Source organism: Colletotrichum tamarilloi (genome assembly GCF_030869305.1).
Source record: "Colletotrichum tamarilloi strain Tom-12 chromosome Unknown Scaffold_1.1, whole genome shotgun sequence".
Classification (NCBI taxonomy): Eukaryota; Fungi; Ascomycota; class Sordariomycetes; order Glomerellales; family Glomerellaceae; genus Colletotrichum; species Colletotrichum tamarilloi.
This window is the reverse complement of record NW_026849384.1, coordinates 1,914,988-1,935,185: the sequence shown is the minus strand read 5'-3', so window position 1 is coordinate 1,935,185 and position 20,198 is coordinate 1,914,988. Positions and strand designations below refer to the sequence as shown.

At 30.4% G+C, this 20,198-nt stretch overlaps 4 protein-coding genes across 4 annotated transcripts; 3 read left to right on the top strand and 1 right to left on the bottom strand.

Moving 5' to 3' along the window:
* Positions 1 to 580: 580 nt before the first annotated feature.
* On the top strand, positions 581 to 1,976 carry CTAM01_00621 (uncharacterized protein; the record flags this gene model as incomplete). Its single annotated transcript, XM_060516671.1, has 6 exons — positions 581 to 703; positions 768 to 1,016; positions 1,102 to 1,159; positions 1,229 to 1,328; positions 1,385 to 1,626; positions 1,741 to 1,976. 6 exons carry the CDS (start codon positions 581 to 583, stop codon positions 1,974 to 1,976), a joined length of 1,008 nt encoding a protein of 335 aa, XP_060389297.1.
* Positions 1,977 to 10,386: 8,410 nt separating this feature from the next.
* On the top strand, positions 10,387 to 11,986 carry CTAM01_00620 (phytanoyl-CoA dioxygenase; the record flags this gene model as incomplete). Its single annotated transcript, XM_060516670.1, has 4 exons — positions 10,387 to 10,434; positions 10,636 to 11,159; positions 11,257 to 11,563; positions 11,636 to 11,986. The coding sequence occupies 4 exons, from the start codon at positions 10,387 to 10,389 to the stop codon at positions 11,984 to 11,986; spliced, it is 1,230 nt and encodes a 409-aa protein (XP_060389296.1).
* A 258-nt stretch (positions 11,987 to 12,244) lies between these two features.
* Positions 12,245 to 13,321, bottom strand: CTAM01_00619 (uncharacterized protein; the record flags this gene model as incomplete). Its single annotated transcript, XM_060516669.1, has 1 exon — positions 12,245 to 13,321. The coding sequence occupies one exon, from the start codon at positions 13,319 to 13,321 to the stop codon at positions 12,245 to 12,247; it is 1,077 nt and encodes a 358-aa protein (XP_060389295.1).
* A 5,522-nt stretch (positions 13,322 to 18,843) lies between these two features.
* On the top strand, positions 18,844 to 19,002 carry CTAM01_00618 (uncharacterized protein; the record flags this gene model as incomplete). Its single annotated transcript, XM_060516668.1, has 1 exon — positions 18,844 to 19,002. A coding segment is annotated over one exon (159 nt), but the record flags the coding sequence as incomplete, so codon positions are not given.
* Positions 19,003 to 20,198: the final 1,196 nt, after the last annotated feature.

The following is a 20,198-nucleotide window of genomic DNA, read 5'->3' as shown; positions in this document are numbered from 1 at the left end:
TAGGTATCTTGCCAGTGGATGGAAAATAAGGTTGTAAACGGCGCGCAATATCGCAACTATCACGAGCCACGACGTAATCACAAGGCAAAACAGCCCGGCTAATAATAAAAATAATAACATCTTAAAAGAAAGACTCCTTTGTACAACAAGAATATGATGAAAATCTGATGGTCCCGGTGTAATGCTTCGGCTCTTCGGCCGAAGAAGTCTCACCCGAGTCGAATTCATATATCGCGAGACTCCGTCGGTTGAGGCGGGCCGGCGTTTTGAGGTGACGGAGGGCAGGGGCTGGGACCTGACATTAAGACGGCAGCAAAAAGCGCACAAATCTGCCCGGCCTTGGTTCCCCGCTCAACCCCTATCCCCTGCACCTGGGACAGTTGTCTAGTCATATCATATTGTGCTTTCACGCCACTGCTTGCCTCGTACCAGACTATGACAAGCTCGGTACTAAAGTGGGCATAAGTATGCTCCGTGACGCCTCTCATTGAAGATGGCACTAATGATCCCATCTTTGGACAAACTCCTGTAACACGCAATCGCTTCCGCATTTTTATCCTTCCAGTTATCATTGACAATCATGGCAGCAGTCACTGCTTTCTTCGAGAGAACTGATCTCCACAAAACGGCGAAGCCGTACTCCTGGGATGGCCCTGACGGGCAGTCGTTCCCCAAGTCGAATTTCGTCATGAAGGACATGGAAGTAAGCTTCAGGCAGATTTTGTTGGAAAAAAAGACCGACGATGTTGACGAGTGTGCAATTCAAGCTTAATCTGACCGACATACGAACGCTGCCAGATTTCAAGCCTACTATTGAGGAGAACGGCTTCTGTTTCCTCGAGAACAAGTCCAAAGAGCTCTCGAAAATGACTGGAGCGGATGACTGTAAACCTTACTTGGAAGAGATGGCTCAATTTTTGTACGTTTGCACCATAGCTGCGCAACCAAAGAAGACGCTGATGATTTGCAGAAAATCTCGATTTGGTACAGATGAGATTTTCCCCATCAATGCCAATGTTAGTGACTACTCTAGTTTGGATTACAGAAGCCTTCATTAGGTGGCAATATCGTACTTGCTAATCACACTTGACCTAAAATCAGTTTCGAGATGCACGTTCGCAAGGAGGCCGCACGGGACACCTTCCTTTCGCCCACTTGGGTAAGAGAATCTTCATTATTTCGTCGGCACATTGTTCGTTTCTACCGCTAATTCGAATTATGGCTGCAGATAATACCGTGGCCAGTTCTTGGAGCAGAATATCGCTGTTCTTGACCAAGGAAGAACGGCAACGCGTTCTCTCAGGCCAGAGTCGGGCGAGAATTATCAAGTATGCAGCGACCAAAACTCTTCCTCGGCTTCGCTGTGATTGACATTTTTGTTTAGTATTTGGCGCCCGATGTTCAATCATGCCGAGGACATTCCCTTCGCCGTGTGCGATCCAAGGACTAACATCGATCTCGCCGATGTTGTCTCGGTTGACCGCATCACCCACGAAGCAGCCAAGGAAGTTGCCTACTTTTCCTGGAATCCTGCCCACAGATGGTACTGGATGAGCAACCAGACCCCTGACGAGATTGTTATCATGACACAGTACGACACCCACCCGCCAGGTGGCTTTTTCAACAGTAAGTTGCCGATCATCAATTGGCGCGAGCATATCACCGCCCGCCAAGTGGTGACCGAGACTGGCCTAGTCGACCAATGGACAAGAAACCTTAACTAATGAGCTCCGCACATAGTTGTACCCCATGCTGCATTTCGAAATGGAGCGGCTCGGCCCGGCTGCCCAACGCGGTACAGTGTTGAGGCAAGATTCATTGTACTGGAGCCCGCGCCGTATCAGAAGGATGGGCCTGGTCCTAATGGTCCATTCCCAGAAGAAAGTCGACTTCAGCCGTGGAAGAAGTGGGTTACACCGCCTAAGCCGAAGGCTGTCCCAGCCCCCATCGCTGATGCAAGGCCAATGTACTTCTAACTTGACGGCGCGAATTGTAAGCGTGTGCCTCGCTTTGTCTGGAGAACGAATGCGCTCCTGCGCTCGGTAGTGTCATAGCTCAGAAATAAGAATACTTGGCATGAGGCATGGAGCTCTCCACTGAATGCAACCAGGGTCTCAAACGTTAGATCCCTAGTTTCCTAGTCGAGGTACAGATACAAACACGTCAGCTGGGACCCTGAACTTTATTCTCGTCCCGACGTGGTGGAACTGTCAGCATCTAATCGGGTACTCCGTCTTGGGGTATGATTCTACTGTACAAATGACGTGCGGCGAATGCCGTAAAGCTCCGCAAATGTAGTCGGCAAATCTTCATTAACCGCTCTTCCCAGGAAATTCTGTAATCTTATGTTAGAGGGCCGTGCTCTCACCTGCGTCCTTGTGAGCTTTCAGACACGGAGTGCCGGCCGGAAGAAAGTCCCGTATCCGCGGGATTCACGGTGACCGGAAGCATCTTACATGTCGAATGTGAATCGTGAGCTATCAGAACTAAGAAGAAAACCCCGGTGCAAATTTCTGAATGGTAACCTCCTTGCCTGAATCACCGGCGACCGGCCGAGAGCGGCGCGTCAATGGACCCCGGGTGTCATTACACATGTATCCGTAGTCGAGAGTATCCGTACAATGGCCCGAACCGGACTTGCTACTGAAGCTCATGACTCAAGAGGACAGAGCGCTTGGCTCCGGGAGACCGGATTGATTGTGGGGGATAAGTGTTCACCAAGCCCTTCGATACCCGGCCGAGACATGGATGGTCGGCAACGTCGACCGCTTGGCGCTAACCCGATATAACTGACTAGTACGGATACTACGCAGTAAGGGACTAAAATACGAATCCGACGTTACGAGGCACGCCTGCAAAGTCTATTTCAACTCAAGTTCGTTGTACGAATAAGTATAATTTCGCCTAACTCTATCGACACTCCTATTTACCCAAACGATAGGCATTACCGAGGTAGTCATTCTACCTCGCTATTATTCAGACCCGCATACGCACATAAAGTTAGACTTTAAGAATTTCCTATCACTAATCTTCGCAAGTAGAACTTTGATCGGAGGTGGAGAGGACTTCTAAATCTAGACCGGCGGGTGAAGCGGTGAACATCAACAAGCAAGGTCATGCAACATCTTTCCAGCACAGAAAAGTTCACCACTTGAACCGAAAATGTAACTTCTCGTCAGAAAGCCACGTAATGCAGCCTGGGCAAAAACGGGGGTCTTTCACTGCGACATTGTGAGCAAAGTCATGAACCCAAGCCGGCTACGGCAACTTTTACGATGCCTAAGGTGGGGTCTATGTGTGCATATACAGTGCGGATAACACAGAATATATCGATGCAGTGCATAGTAGGTTTGAGCTGAACCTCCTGAGTATTATCCATTGCTCATCGCGAGACTGTGAGCACCATCCGAAGTCTCTGTTGGATTACGAGGCAGAAAAGGGCCCTATTAGGTAGTTAAGTAGGGGTGGTAGGTAGGCAGTCTGGGCCCGTGCAGACGGACCCTTCTACCTACTTATACCTATAGAGGGATCGCGGGCCCTACTTACGATCTTCCCCTCGGATATATATATATAATAAACTTATATTAACTTATTAACTTAGTTATAACTAAAAAGTTTAACTTACTTACGTATATATTAATACTAATTAATAATTAAATTATATATATATTTCTATCGTAAGTTAATAAGGATATAATTATAAAAAAATAGCCTTAACTTATTTTATTAACTATTTTAACTTATTAACTTAGTTTTATCTATTTAACTAATAATAAGTAACTTAGTTTATACTACTTTAACTCTCCTCTATTATTACTAATTAATAACTAGTTAACTACTTATAAGTTATTAAAAACGCGCTTTATTATATATAATTTCTTTTACTAAGGCTATTATTATAAAAAAATTAACTACTTTATTACTATTATTAACCTTACCTCTATTATTAATATTATTTTTATTAGCTTTATTATAATTATTAACTTCCCTCTAATTAAGCTACTTATAAAAAAATCTATTTTAAATATATTATAGCTAAGCGCTACCTTAAACTAATAATAAATAAAAAAAGATTAACTACTAAGAGATTAATTTAATAATTATTAATAAGCTAACGCTTAGTAATAATAAGACCTTTAGAATTATAAATATGTTAATAGCGAAGTATTTTTTTATAAATAGCGAAATATTCCGAGATATTAAGAAAAAAAAAAGATCTTAATAGTAATAATAATAAGGATCTATTTTATATTACTAATAAATCTACCTCTTTTTAACTTAATAAAAGCTCCAAAACTAAATTATTAAAAACAAAGTATAAAAAGTACTAAAAAGAATTACTAATTAGTAACTAATAGAATCCTTTATTTATTACTAAAAGTATAATTATAAAAAGCTTTTTTTTTTTTATAACCTTTTACTAACTTTAATAACCTTCTATCTATATACCTCGTTAAAAGAACAGAATTTTCTAACTAATAATAATAGCCCGCTTACTACTATTAAAACGATTATTATAACTAACCTATTACTTATTTTAACCTAATTAACGTTATATTATAATTAAAATACTATAATTATTTTTTATTATATAACTTACTTTACGAATATATTATAATAACTACTAGCCCTAGTAATAAATAAAAAGGGGCTAATAATTAGTTAATATTACTTTAGACCTATTTATATTTTTAAATTATAAAACTATACCTAATTCTAACTCGCTAATAGGACTACGTTAACTTAACTTAATAGGGCTTATTTAATATTATACTTACCTTTATAAATAATAAAAAGCTTAATACTTTTATTTTTTTTATAATAAAATCTTATTATTAAGACAGTTTAATAAGTAAAAAGCTATAAAAAAACTTTAAAACCGACTTTAATAATTAAAAAGTAGGGGACTTTTTAAAAATAAAAAGTACGATTTTTAAAAAGCTAAGAGACTTTTTTATAAATAATAATATTAACTTAATAATTAGGAACCGTAATTAAATAATAAATAAGATTACTAATACCCTTAATACTTAGTACTTCTTTACTTAGACCTCTAAGGAGATTATAGCTTATTAAAGCCGTACTAAATATTTTAATATATTATATTATAATCTTTACTTTTTCTATTTATTACTCTCGTAATTAATAAATACTAACGATTTTATTTAACGAGCTAAAGAAATAATAAGGGAGTTTACGTAACCCTAACTAGCTTAATTAAAATAAATAAGGCTATGACCTTAGTTTTATTACTAACTAACTAACTTACCGCCCTTTTAAAAAAAAAAAAAAAAAAAAAAAATAAAGTTATTATTACTTAATAGTAAAATCTATCCTATTAAATATTATACTTTAATATAAAAACTAAAAATAATATTATACTTAATATTTATTAATTAATTAACCTTACTAAGCTCTATAATAATAAGAATAAGTATAATAATAAGAAGTACGATATTTTTAATAAAAAGCTTCGGATTTTTAAAGTACTATACTAATGGGTAAGAATTAGTAAATAATACTATTTTAATATTTTCCTAAATATACTTAAGAAAAGGGTATTAACCTTCTACTTTAACTAACTTAATAATATTTCTAGCCCGCTTAGTTTTAATATAATATACTAAAGGACCTAGGAATATTTTAAACTACTTACGAGTTATTAAAACTACTTTACTAAGCTCTATAACCTTTATTAATACTCTATAGTTTATAAAAATCTAAGTAAATTAAACTAATAGATCCTATAAGCGCTTATTAACCATATTATAATTCTTTATAAAGCGCTAATTATATAAGGATTTATTTTTAATATAAGTAACTAACTCCTTTATTACGTAAGTAGTATACTAAAATATAAACTTACTATACTTAACTTAGTACTTACGTTTATTAATATTTATTACTAACTTAGTACTTTAATTAATATTATAAAAAGAGAATATAACCGTAATAAGTAATAGTAGTATTTATATAATAGTACTTATAATAAAGAGGTCCCCGCTACTTACTAAACTAACCGTACTTATAATAGCTTTAATAAAGAAACCTAATTTAATAAATAAAATTAACGCGGCCGCGGTATTATTAATAAAAAGTACTTTATTTATTATAAAACTAGCTATTAATTAACTAAGTACTTAGAAAAAGAGCGATATTAAGTATATTAGAAATATAAAAATAATAAAAAAAAAATAAGAGATTTATACTAAGCTTATACTTATAATTCCTTATTTTTTATAAGAGAACCGCCCCTATTAATAATAATAAAAATAATAATACTATAATCTAATACTTTAATAACCTCGATTTTAATTATAAAAATAATTACGAAGACGAAGTCTAGATCTTAATAATATACTTTATAATTATTACTAATAGTAAAACTTTTATAAATATTCTCGCTACCTAAGTAATAAAGTATAGCCTTACTAATATTATTTTTATTAATAAGTTAACTAAGCCTATAGAACTAATAACCTCTTTTTTATTAAACGGGAGGTACTTATTAGGGGACTTTTAAAGTATTATACTTAATACTAATATTACAAAATTCTTAACTACGGGCTACCCTTAACTCCTCGTATTATAATAATAATAACCCGAAATTACTCTTAATACCTTTAGAACTAATAAAATAAGTATTCAATTTAATAATAATAAACCCGTAAAGTCGTTAAAATCTATAATTATTAATACCCTATTTAGTAATATTACTTTTTATATTTTACTAACTAATACTCCTTTTTTATACTACTTAAGGGATATAAATAAGCTAAGAATATACTTTAATAATATTAATAACTTATTAGTTAAAAGAGATATTATAGTATTTATTATTTATAAATAAAAATACCCTTAGCTTTTACTCCTTAATAATAAAAAAGTTATTATTAATTATTTAATAAAGAGTAAATTACGCCGTTTATATTAGCGCTTTAGCTACTCTTTAGTTCTTTATCTCTTAAAGTTACTTTAATAATCTAATAATAATATAAAAATCGTAGCCCTTAAAAAGCTTATAAAAATTTATTAATAATACTAACTTAACGGTACTACCCCTAGCTAATTTAAATTTACTTTATAAAATAATTACGATTTTAACTATAAAATTATAATTAACATAATATATTTAATAAACTATAAGGGTACTAACTAACTAATACTTTACGTCGTTAATACTACTACTTCCTTCTAAATAATAAGATTCTTTATAAATATAATTACGAAGTATATATAAGAAGCTCTTTAGCTATATTAAATTAATATTTACTTTAGTTTACTAAACTAAATTATTATAAATATTAATAAGAACTTTAGTACTATAAAATTTAAGTTTTTTATTAAATCTATATTTATTAAGGTTAAAAAAGTACTTATTAAAATTTATAATAGTATTAATAAGGCTAAGAAATATTACGTAGTACTTAAAAAAGTATATAATATTATTTAAAATAAGTACTTATTAATAAGCTTAGAGGCTATACTTTAGGCTATAATTAAAGTAATTAATAATATAATTAGCCTAAATAGCCTCGTTCTTATACTTTTTATTTTTAGAGCTTTTTTACGTACTTTTAACGAATCTCTATTATTATTAAATATTACTTAATATATAAAAATAATTAAAAAAATAATAAGGGAAATTTATAAACTTTATATTAATAAATAAATAAGCGAGGTATTAGCTATTTAAAATAGGCTAAATATCTCCTATATTATTAATTTATTATTTTAGTTAGATATTAAAGTTTAGTAAAAAGGTAAGGGATAAAAGGGCCTATTTAAGCTCGTTTTAATAAGTAGTACTATTTACGTAATAAACTTATTTTATAGCCTAACGAGCTTCTAAGCTATTATAATTAAACCTTAATATTTAAAAAAGGTCGACCCCGAGCTATTAGCTATAATAAGGGAGTACGTTAACTATTTACTAATCCCCGTAATTAACTAACTAATTAATAATAGTATTACTATTAACGAGGTCCTTAATAAAATCGTTATAATAATTAATAACGACCCTCTATTATAAAAAAAGAGGATTAAAAAAATATTAATATAGTATAGTTATAATAATACTTTTATAACTATTACTTACTTTATATTTAAAGAGGAGGTAAATCTTAAGCTAATTACTAAATTCCGTAATAAAGGTATTATTATTATACTAAGAGCACTTTTTATAGAATTTATTAATAAAGAGCTTTTAGAACTAGTTAAGAGAGGTATAATTAAATTCGTTTAACTCGGCCCTAAATATAGGGATATAAAGATATTTAAGTCTTAATTCGTTAATAAGATTAAAAACTAGGGACTTAACCCTATTAAAAAATCTTATTTAGTTATATAAAAATATAATAATAAAAGAAAAAAAGAGATCTTTATATAATTATTAATAATTTAAAGAACTAGTTAATATTTAATCCTCGCCCTAGCCCCGACCCTAATTTAAAAAGGCTACGTTATTTAGTTATAAAATATTACTTAAATATATATATAATTAAATTAACCTTTTTATTATAAGGTTTTTACTTAATTACTAGCTTAGATCCGTTATTTATACCCTAAGGGTACTATTTTATACGTTATATAACTGTTATATAATTTTATAAAATCTAATACTTATTAATAAATAATATATAATAAGTATTATTTAAACATACTCTAAATAATAATATCTACGTTCGACCTATACTTATTAATTTTAATAAGAAAAAGTAGATTATTCGGTATTATTAAAATATAAACTAATAATATAATTAGATTATTAAATAAGACTTTTAATAAAAAAGAAGAGACCGAGCTTAAGTATACTAAGTTACTAACTAAACTAAAATAATAATTATTAACTAACGAGCTACTTATTTTTAATAGTAAAATTATTTTATTAAAAAGTATTAATATAGTACTTAAATAAAAAAACTAAGGGAAGAAGTTTAAGTAAGTTAACCCCTTGGTATTAAACGCTAAATAATAATTTATTAAATAACGAGCTCGAAATACTTATATTATATTAATTTATTAACTAAAAATAGCTTTTAATACGTCGTTTATTACTTAATACTAAATAAATCTATTATTTATTAATTATATTATACTAAACTATTATATTAAATAATAAATAGATTACTTAGACCGAGGGCTTATATTTATATTATTAAATCTAACTATAACTAAACTCTTTATTTTTATAAACGGGTTATTTATAAATAATACTAATTATACTTTATAACTAGGTTATATTATTATCTTTATAAATAAAAAATAGACTAACGAGAGCTTTATAATTAATAATAATATTATTTATTATAGTTTTATAAAGAGTAAAAGGATTACTTAGAGCGTATTAGTATTAAAAATTTACAGAATAGTTATAAGCGTTAACGTTATTTATACTATTTTAACTACCCTAAACCTTATTATTAAATAACTTAACGTTCTAAAAATCCCTATTATAATTTATATAAATTTATATTTACTATATAAATATCTTATTAAGCTAGGTATTACGAAAAAAAAGCGCTTTATAATAAATATTATAATACTCTAATAATTATATAAATACCGCAAGCTTTATAAAATTTATTAAATTAATAATAATAATAACTTAGTTAATAAGTTTATAAAAAATATACTAAATAAGTCTTTTGAGCGATTTATTAATAAAAGAATTATTATAATTAAAATAAAAAAGTAAGTAATACGTAATTAAAAATAGTAGTATATTATAAATAATAAGTCGTTTAGCGAACGTATATACTTTTTAGGCTTTAGTTTAAAAAGAAACGTACGTATTCGGGGCGTAATTAAATTAATAAAAAGCTTTTTTTTAATTATATTAAATTTAACGATTTTTAAAAAATTTAAATATATAAATTATATATATTAAAAAATTAAAAAGTAATTAAAAAAAGGGGATAATAAAAATTCTATATAAATAATTATAATAAAAACTATATTAAAATTTTAATATATAGCTTTAAGTATTTTTAAATAGGGGATTAATAATAAATTTTATTATTAATTCTTGCTAACGGGGGGACCTAGCCCCTATTTTACTTTTTTTTATTATAAAAGTAAAAGATTATTAATATTAAATTATAAAGTAAAAAAGGGCCTTATTAAGTAGTTAAGTAGGGATAGTAAGTAGGTAGTTTAAGCTTATATAAACGGACCTTTTTATTTATTTATATTTATAAAAGGATCGCGGGCCCTGTTTACAATCTTCCCTTTAGATATATATACGTAATAGACTTATACTAACTTATTAACCTAGTCGCGACTAAAAGGTCTGACCTGCCTACGTGTATACTAACAGTCTCCAAGGCTCCAACCTTCCCTAGTTTTAAAACTTTCACCTCGATTATTGCTGCTCAACGACCCAACATGGCATCGACTCTTCCGCCACCGGCTGGCTCCCTCATCTCTGGGCTTGTCTTTTAAGGCAAGCCTTACGATGTAACCAGAGATGACCCTCTAAGGGTGTTTCAGCAGAATGTTTCTCGCGTTCGTGAATACATCGAGAAAAGACTGGCAGTATGTTGGATCATTTCATAGTAATTGTAACTCAGTGATGATGGTCTTCATTTTTCCTGGAGCCACAGTATTTAGGCCATAGCTTATCATAATATCTAGGACTTTGATGGACTTGGTACTCTCGTTGAGCTCAAGCTCGGGGACGGATCAGAGTACTTGAGTCCCCCTATCTTCATTGATTCCACATCAACGAGTGCAGCACTGCTCGATAACATCCCAGATGATGTTCAGCCTGGAGTCACGGTAAATATTTTGCCGGAGTACATCCTCGATGTCATTGAAGGCCGCATGCACGCAGTTCACGCCTTTGGCAAGCGCGCAAAGCCTCCGTGTCGTGGGAGCTTCCCAATGTGCTTTGCTCCGGGCGGACGTCCCCAGTCTGTTGTCAACGCAGATAAGCTGGATCCTCAAGATCTGCCAAAACCCACTGAGGACGCTGGGCAGATTAAACGCGATCTTCAGAAATGGGGATACGCAATGGTGAAGAATGCTCTTTCGGCGGATCAGGTTGAGATTCTCAAGGCTGCTGTTGAAGAACAAGCAGCTGGCGAACGATTGGCCGGTGTAGCCCACATGGACGGTTCCCATGTGCATGCTGACGATCAACCGAATCAACGAGTCTGGTAAGCTAACATTGGACTTTTGTGCCTTTCATCTTGCAAGATTGCTTTGGCTTCTTCTGAGTCGTATTGGACACAGCCAACTGATAATTTCATATAGGAGTCTTCCCAACAAAGGCGATGAGTTTTTGGATCTTTTGAATCATCCTCTTATCGATGCAATTATGCCCTGGTTCCTAGGTAATGCGTTCAAGCTCCATTCTATGGGCGCCAACATTGCTCGACCTGCAAAGTCTGGTATCTATATGCATCGTGATCAGATGGGACTCACCCCCGAGACAATCGATCACGCTTACCTTTTGAATGCTATGTGGTATTTGGTGGATGTTACGGAAGAGAGAGGCGCCACCCGTATGTATCCCGGGTCTCACAACAAGAATGTCGCGCCGCCTGTTATTAATCAAGTTGTAAGTCATTGCCATTTTGTTTGCCTCATAGGTTGCCCAAAATTTGCTAGATATCTTATTCATTATTACTAGGGCGGATCCGTTCCGGCGGCAGCTCCCGCTGGAACATGTGTGCTCTTGGACAGCCGAACCTGGCACTCGACTGGCGTGAACACGTCAGACACGACACGACCTATCATTCTGTCAGCATTCTGCCGCTTCTTTTTGCAGGCCATGGAGAACTACCCGGAGCTCATGAATGCGGAGACCAAGGCAAAATTATCTGACAGACAGCTGGGGCTTTTGGGATTCCGCGTTCCAGTGCGAGATGGAAAGCGGGCGCAAGCGTACACTGCGTATAATTACCCAGGCGCGGATTTTGGAAAGTCGAGGGCATCGGCAGATATTGCATGGCTCCCCAGCAAGACGAACGGGAAATCTTAGACTAAACATGCTAGTCGATATTGTCTCTTCATGGAATAACGTGATGCAAAGGCCTAGGTAGAGAGAAATATAGTTCCTGATTTGTTCTAGAAAGCATGAGTTTTTTGAGCATTGTAAAGAATCAAGCATTCCAAAGATCTTGAAAGATTTTTATTTTCTTGACTTCATTATCAACCTCACATCGAAATGCACACTGAAGAGTAGAAATATGTGATCTTCAGAAATCTTTTATCTCTCATATATCCCATCTACACTCCATCATGCCAACAAAGGCCCCAAGCAGCATTGTCTCAGCCAGGCGACATCTTCATTTGCGCCTGCCCTGATATATTCTAGGCTTGTTCTCTTCCAAGATTCCACATCCTCCTCGGTGCAATCCCAAACTCGAGGGTTGATGGGAATAAGCCACAGCATATAAATGCCGGCACTCAGAGCAACTCTGGACACGAATGCTTCGTCTACGACAGCACTACCAACCCGTTGCTTATATGCCGACAAAAACGACGAGAGCAGGCCCCTATTGCCAAACTTTGCCTCCAGTATGACAACTTCAGCAAACCACATGCGAACATCGTTAGAAGGATCACCGTAGTGACATAACTCCCAGTCCACGACCGCAAGATCCGAGGCCATTCCCTTGCCATCGGGAACACGTACCACAATGTTCATAGGCCGAAAGTCCCAAGGCGTCAGCGTGTGGATAGGAGCGGGTGCGCGCATTGCTGTTAGCACCTTTTCCGACTCTTCGTCGTTCATGGCGTCTTTAATAGCCTTTTCCGCCAGACCACCAGGTACATAGAACTTGTCCAACTCATTATGATGAGAGCTCCATCCGTCGGGGCCCAGGTTGATACCAGCAACATGCAGGCTACCCAGCCATCGACCCAGTCGCGCACCAATTCCCGGCGCATCCAGAAACTCGTACGTCTTGTAGGCCGTCCTCAGATCAGTCTCACCGACATTGCTCATGATGAAACCGTTCATTGTTTCTCGGAGCACTCGCGGGACTTGGACTGATGGCTCCTGATGGCAAGCTTCTTCCACTGCTTTGGATCTCAGAGCTTTGACTTCAAACTGAAGTCGTTCCGGTGAGACTGGGAAGTTCCGGTATTTGGGGGTGCTGTCGGCGCACTTCATTATGACTGGCTGGCCTGTCTGATGACCATTGGCTGAGGCCTCCGCATCGACCAGTCCTTCGAGTCGCCAGATGTAACATGATGTACCAGTGTTGAGAGGTATTGCTGTATCATATGAGACCCCGTTTTGTGTAAGATATTCGTCCACTCCAGACTTCCAGTCTCGTGGGTGAGGGGGTGCTTGCGGCGTAGAAGACATTATGGAAGCGTCGTTAGGGTTGGCGTGTCGTTGATAGACTCGATGCAAATTTGGATTGAGTGTTGCTTCTCGTAATCGGTACCTATTGCATCTTTGTCTACTCTGTTTTCCGGGCAACACAGTGTGTAAAGTTGCCCCAACTGAATTCTTGGGGCTAGGGTTTAGAGCTCAGCACATTTCAGTTTCCCCCATGTGGTGACACTATCCCCAAGTAAGACATCAGCCTCCGCTCATGGTAGGATTCGATCTGAGGAGTTGAAATAGGCCTGTTTAAGTTTGATATCTGTAACAAATCGTAAAGTCTGTTGATTCTCTTGGGGACAAATTCGCCTACTGATCAGCAGTGTCTTGGCTTTACATGTAGGTGTGCTCTGTACCCGTAGGTTTATGCCAACGTGAAAGTTAATAGATTAGTAGAACCACCGACAATTCGGCCGCGGGATCGACCTGGGGTTGATCCACTCACCGAGGTCCAGTTTTTCTGTCCATGACAGTTTGCATTGCCTAGTACGGAGGACTGGGGTGCCAATACGAACACTAGCATCGGCAACGCTCGTTGGAAGTCTCTAGCCACGTCCCGAGTATCTCGGGCTCCTGACCTTGACCTACCTAAACTCAAATATGTCATAAATCGTGCTGAGACGCTCCACCGCGTCATTAAGACCACGCATAGATCCGCTTTCTTTATAGCAAGGGGTCCCCTAAAGGTGACATTCACTATGGGCACAGCCCAGCCTGAATATGCGAAAGTATTCCTGTTGTGATGGCTTTAACTATCTATGGCCTTACCGCACGTCACGTAACCTCGGTTATATAATTACCGAGGCCCACTTCGCTTATACCCTCTATATTAAAGCGAGCTTTAAGCTTATTTTTTATTTTTAATAAATAACCGTTCTTTTTATATACGTTAATACTTTTATAATAACTTTATAATAATTATAAACTTAGCTCTAATTTAAACTTTTATATTTTTATTAAAAAGTTATTTCTTAAGGATTATAGTTTATTATATCCTTTTTTATAATATTATTTAATCCTTATTATAATCGTTAAGCTTAAACTTAAATAAACTAATATTTTTTAAAAAAACTACTAATATTCCTAAATAAAAGCTTAATTATTAATAAGACTAATTAAAATAATACTTCGTTTTATAAATTAAGGCCCGGTTAAAGAACGTCTAGGATTTTTTAAACTTAAATAACTATACTTTTTTATTAAATCCGTTATTTTTTATAAAGTCTATTTTTTTAATCGAGGAGTATATTAAGATACGAAATACTACCTAAAATTAAGTATATAAAACGGCCTTAACTAAATATTAATAAAGACTTAAGGAGTTTATTTAATAATAAGCTAAATAGTTAAAAAATAAGATTATAATTAAACCTTTAGTTAGAAATGATCGAATTAAGTAACTAGTCGTTCTAATAAAATTAAAAGCTATAATAATAAACTAAGTACGTTTTATTAAGGAATATACCTTTTTTATTTAGTAAACTGTATTTAAAACTATTGGATTAGAAGTTTAATTCAACCGCGGCATATAGCTAACTACGTAGGGGCTAATTAGGGGCCCTATTTATAATTATTATAGCTAGCCTAACTTATAGTTAGAACCTCCTTTTTATACTTATATAAAAATTTATATAATTTAATTAATCTCTTTATTAACTTACGGTTTGAATTAGCTACTTTATAATAAGAATATTAATACTAATTAGTAATTAAATTTTATTATTATAAATCGGTAAGGTATTTTATTATATAAAAAAGACGACTTTTTAATACTATATAAGATAAGAGATTTATACTAAGTAACTTTATAAAAATAGATAAAAAAAGAGGTAATTTTTAAATATTATACGGAATTAAGTAATCGTAGCCCTTTATTACTTATAAAAGGTCGATATTTATTATATTAAACTACGTTAATTAATAAAACTACTTAAGTAACTAGTTTTTTACTATTACTTTAAGTAGTTTTTTTACTAAATAACTTTTTTATAACTAGCCCGTAATTAAAAATTAATAAGCTAAATTAGTAAAAAGAAATACTTATATAATAGCTACTTACTTAATTAATTAGCGTAATAAATAAGCTTAATAATATAATATAAAAAAGTACTACGTAATTAAAAAAAAGGATCTCTAAATATAAATATTCTTAATAAGTATAATAAGAACTTATATAAAAGTTATTAAGCTAAGAGATTTATAATATATATAAAAGCTTAATATTATAAAGATTTTATAAATACGACTTCGAAGCTTATAACCTAAATAATCTCTTTATAGCCCCCTTAATTACTCCCTAAGTATTATTTAAGAATATAATATAAAGGACGGTTTAATAAAAAAAGAGGAGATTTAGAGATCTTAATAATATTAAGTTAAGAATATTACGGATTTTAAAAATTAATTTAAAAAGAAGGCAGCTATTTTAAAGTAGTTTTATAACCTCTTATTAAAATTATAATTAATTTAAAAAAAAGTTAAAAAAATATAGCTTTAAAAAAAAAAAAAAAGAATTTTTTAAAAAGCTATTAAGGAGTTCCTTTTTTTATACTAAGCTCTTAATACGAAATTATTAGTTTTAAAAAAATTAACTAAGTAATAAAAGGGATTATTAATAAATAATAATTACTTAATAATAATTAAATTATAAAAAAGACTATTTAAAAAATATAAAATAGGGTACTAAGAAGCTATAAAAAAAAAGATTTCTAAAATAATTAACCCTATTTAATACGAGTAATAAAGTAGTAAGTATTTTTAATAAGTCTTTTAAATCTTTAATGTTATAAAAAAAAGAGCTTAACTTTACTAATTATATTTAATAACCTATTTAGCTCTTAATAACCTATCTAACTCTTTTATAAAACGCCTAGTATTTATTTTTAACTATTTTTCTAAAATACTACTTTAAAAAAAATAAGTTAAAAAAAGAAGTAATTTAGAAATTATAAAAAGTACGAGGCTTAAGAAGTTAGAAATATAAAAAATAGCGGAAATTAATAACTAATAAAAATCCCGAGATTAATTATTACGTTTTTTTATAATAATATAAACGTTTATTATTATTATTAAAAAAGGAGTTATTAAAGCTTATTTTTTTATATTAAATAAAAAAAAGGATTTTAATAAGTATAATAGTTAGCAATTTAAAAAGGTAGTAGTAATTATTAAAAATAGTAAAAACGAGAGTAGTAGCGAAATAGTAAGAGGAAGTAGGAATTACCTAGACCCCGATAAATTCGTTAAGTAATAAAAGTACGGATTTATTATAACTAGCGCGCGGATTAAATATATTTTTATTAAAATTAAATATATTAATAATTATTAATATAAGTATAAGTTAGAATACGACCCTTAGCGAGTTAGGATAAAAAAAAAAGAGGAAAAAACCCGATCTTAAATAGAATCCTAATCCTTTATAAATAAGTAAATATTAACTTAAATTATTAAGGGACGTAAATATATAGGATTATAAATTAGCTTAATGGTAAGTAAATTAATATAATATTAATTTATTTAATTAAAGTTTATAAAAAAAAGGGGCTATAGGGGTAACCCCTATTTTACGAAATTATAAATAATTTTAATTATTAACTAAATAAATAATTCGTAAGTATAAGCTTAAAAATTATAAAAGTAATTAATAAATTTCTTTATAAGCGAGGGGTATTATTAGCGTAATTATAATTATAAAAACTATACGAAATCTTAGTAGCGACGATTATAGAAGAGGAATTCGTACTATAAAACTAAGTATAAGTTAATAAAGTATATAATCGTTTTAATAAATTTAGAAAAAAAGTAAATAACCTAGATTTTTTTTTTATAATTACTAATAGTAATCTATTATTATAAAAGGATATATAGAGGTAAAATATAATACTAAATATATAATAATCGATAATTCTATTTATTTTAATTTATAGCTCGTTATTACTATTAATACGAAATTTAGTACTAATTAATTAATAAAAAAAGAAATAAACGACCCGAAGTTATTAATAATACGTAGTAACGTAGGGATTATATATAAATATTAAAAATATAGTAATAAATACGAAGTAATTTATAGATTTTAAAAAAATCTTTTTAAAACAAAAATTATACTCTAAGGGGAAGTACGAGGTTTTATAAAAAGCCTTAATAATATTTTATAACTATTATAAAAAAGTTAGAATTAGGGAATATTAGTATTATTTAATAATTAATATTATACTCGTAAGTAAGGCCTTTAATTATTATTACGAAGTAATACGTAACCTCAATTAGAACGACTTTCTTAGTATTATTAACGCAATCCGAAATTACTTTAAAATTTATAATAAGAATCTAAAGCTCCTATCTAAGCTATAAGTAATTTTTTTTATATTTATAGCTAAAATAATAAAAAGAAAATTACGAGTAAAAATTTTAAAAGAGCTTATTAATTAAATTAATAAATTAATAAAAACTTAGCTAAATAAGAGGACTAACGAGCAAAAAGTTAGATATTTTTATACTATAGTTTAGTACATATTAAAAATAAAAATAACTCTATACTAAGTACTTAAAAATTATAAAACGCTCTACTCGAGGCTAAGATCTAGTTTTAATATTAAAATAAAAATACCGTACTAAACTTATTTCTAAAAATACGATAGCCCTTATTAATAATATTAAGTTAATTAGATATATAATAAGAAAAAAAAAAAACTAAGTACGGTAATCGTTAATAAGGAGGCTTAAATTTATTAAATAAGTAAAGATTTAACTCGTAAATAAGGTAATAAAAAAATAATATTTTATTTATAAAAAAGATAGATATTAATTAAGTAATTATTTTAAAAAATAGTATACTAAATTATATAAATAGTATAAAAAATTAAGGGTAATAAATAGTAAAACTAGCCCTTATTAATTTAGCTAATTCCTTATTATATATAAAAATAAATCTAGGGGTACGGAACTTAGTAATAGTAATTAAAATAGTAGTTTAAAATATCCGCTCCCCTTAAAAAATTTAGAAAATAAAAAAGATCTTACCCCCTATACTAACGAATTAGATTATAATAAAATCGATAATATTAACTACTTATTTTTTATATTATTAGCTTTTAAAGAATATACGAAGCTAAATAAATAAAAAGTAATAAAAGCTTTTAATAAATAGGTTTTTATTTATAAATAGTAAGGGAAGGTCCTTTAGATAACGGATATAAAAATAGATAAAAGGACGAATTTAATAACGCAAAATTCTATTTTTTTAATATTTAAGGAAAAAATATTATTTTTATTAATATTAAAAAAAAAATAGTACTAAGTAATTTTAAAAATAATTAGAGGGGTCCTTTTTATATTACTTAAATTACTTAAATACTAAGCCCGTATAGGTATTTTATATAAGTAAAAAGTATAGCTTAGATAATTTCTATAAGATTATCTTAGATACTAGGGTATTATAATAGTTAATAAGAAAAAAGGGGTAATTTTAAGCACTATAAAAAATCGTATTAGTAATATTTAACACGTTAATAGCGGGTATTATAAGAATTAGCTTTAGCCTAAGTAAAGAAATTGTTACCCTAAGTATAATAAAAATAAAAACGTACTTTAGAATAATAACTTTCTATATTCTACTCGTTAATACCCTATTCTTTTTATATTTAAAAAATATAAATTAACTAAGTATTATATTTAATAATACGAAGAATAGAATTTTTAATAATAAGTACTTTAAAATAGTTAAACGATAATAAGAGTACGCGTTTATAAAGCTTATTAACGATACGAAGTTAATTAATTACTTAATAAAAAATAAGCTTAAATAATTATACTAAAAATTTAGGTACTTATTAATTACGAGGCTATATAATTTTTTAAAGTAATTAAGTAATAAGGATATTAAAATAGGGGCGCTAGAGTAGTTAACGAAAGTATATTACTAATACTAAATAAATATATAGAGCCTATATAAATTTAAATTTAAATTACGTAATAAGCTTAATTTTAATTAAGAAATCGTTATTAATATTTTCTATTTAAATAGTTAACCGGTCTTATATATAATTAACGAGGCTATATTATTTTAAATAAAGTAATTTTTTTAGGATTTATAAATAAAAATAATATAAATAGCCCTATAAAAAAGCTAGATTAATATATACTAAGGACTGCTAAATAGTATTAGAACCGATATTAAAACGAGTTTTAAGTTAATAAAATTTAAAAAAAATATAATAGCTTATAGTATATAGCTAAAAGTCGTACTTATAAAAGCGTATTATAGCGTTAGAAAAGTAAAAAGGGTATATTAATAATTAAAAAGGGCGTTTAAAATTATTAAAAAAGAAAATCCCGATTTTATTAATAATAAATATTTCTAAATAGTATTTAAATACTATAACGATACTATAGGACCTAACGGTTTTATACCGATACTATTAGTATTTAGAGTATACTTAAAAACGATTTTAGCCTCGTTACTATTATTAAATATAAGTTAACGAGCCTAAGTAATTAAAAAAATAATATAGGCGCTGCGCGAGGTAAGTATAAAAAAGTAAGTTAATAAAGTAATTACTATGCGTAATAGGCCTAATATAGGGGCTAATTTAAATATATTTTTAAATTTAGATATACGAGTTTAGTATAAAATTACTTAGTAATAAGCTAAGCTATATAAATTAATTTTTATTAATAAGCGTTTTTACGTAGTTACGAGAGATCGTAACTAGCTATTTAAAATATTAATTATTATAATTAGACTATATTATATAAATTGTATCGAGGTAATTTTTAGTTTATAAAACAAAAAGAGCTAAGGGAAACTATATAACTAGTAATAGAAATATAAAAAAGTATCCTTAATAAAATCGTT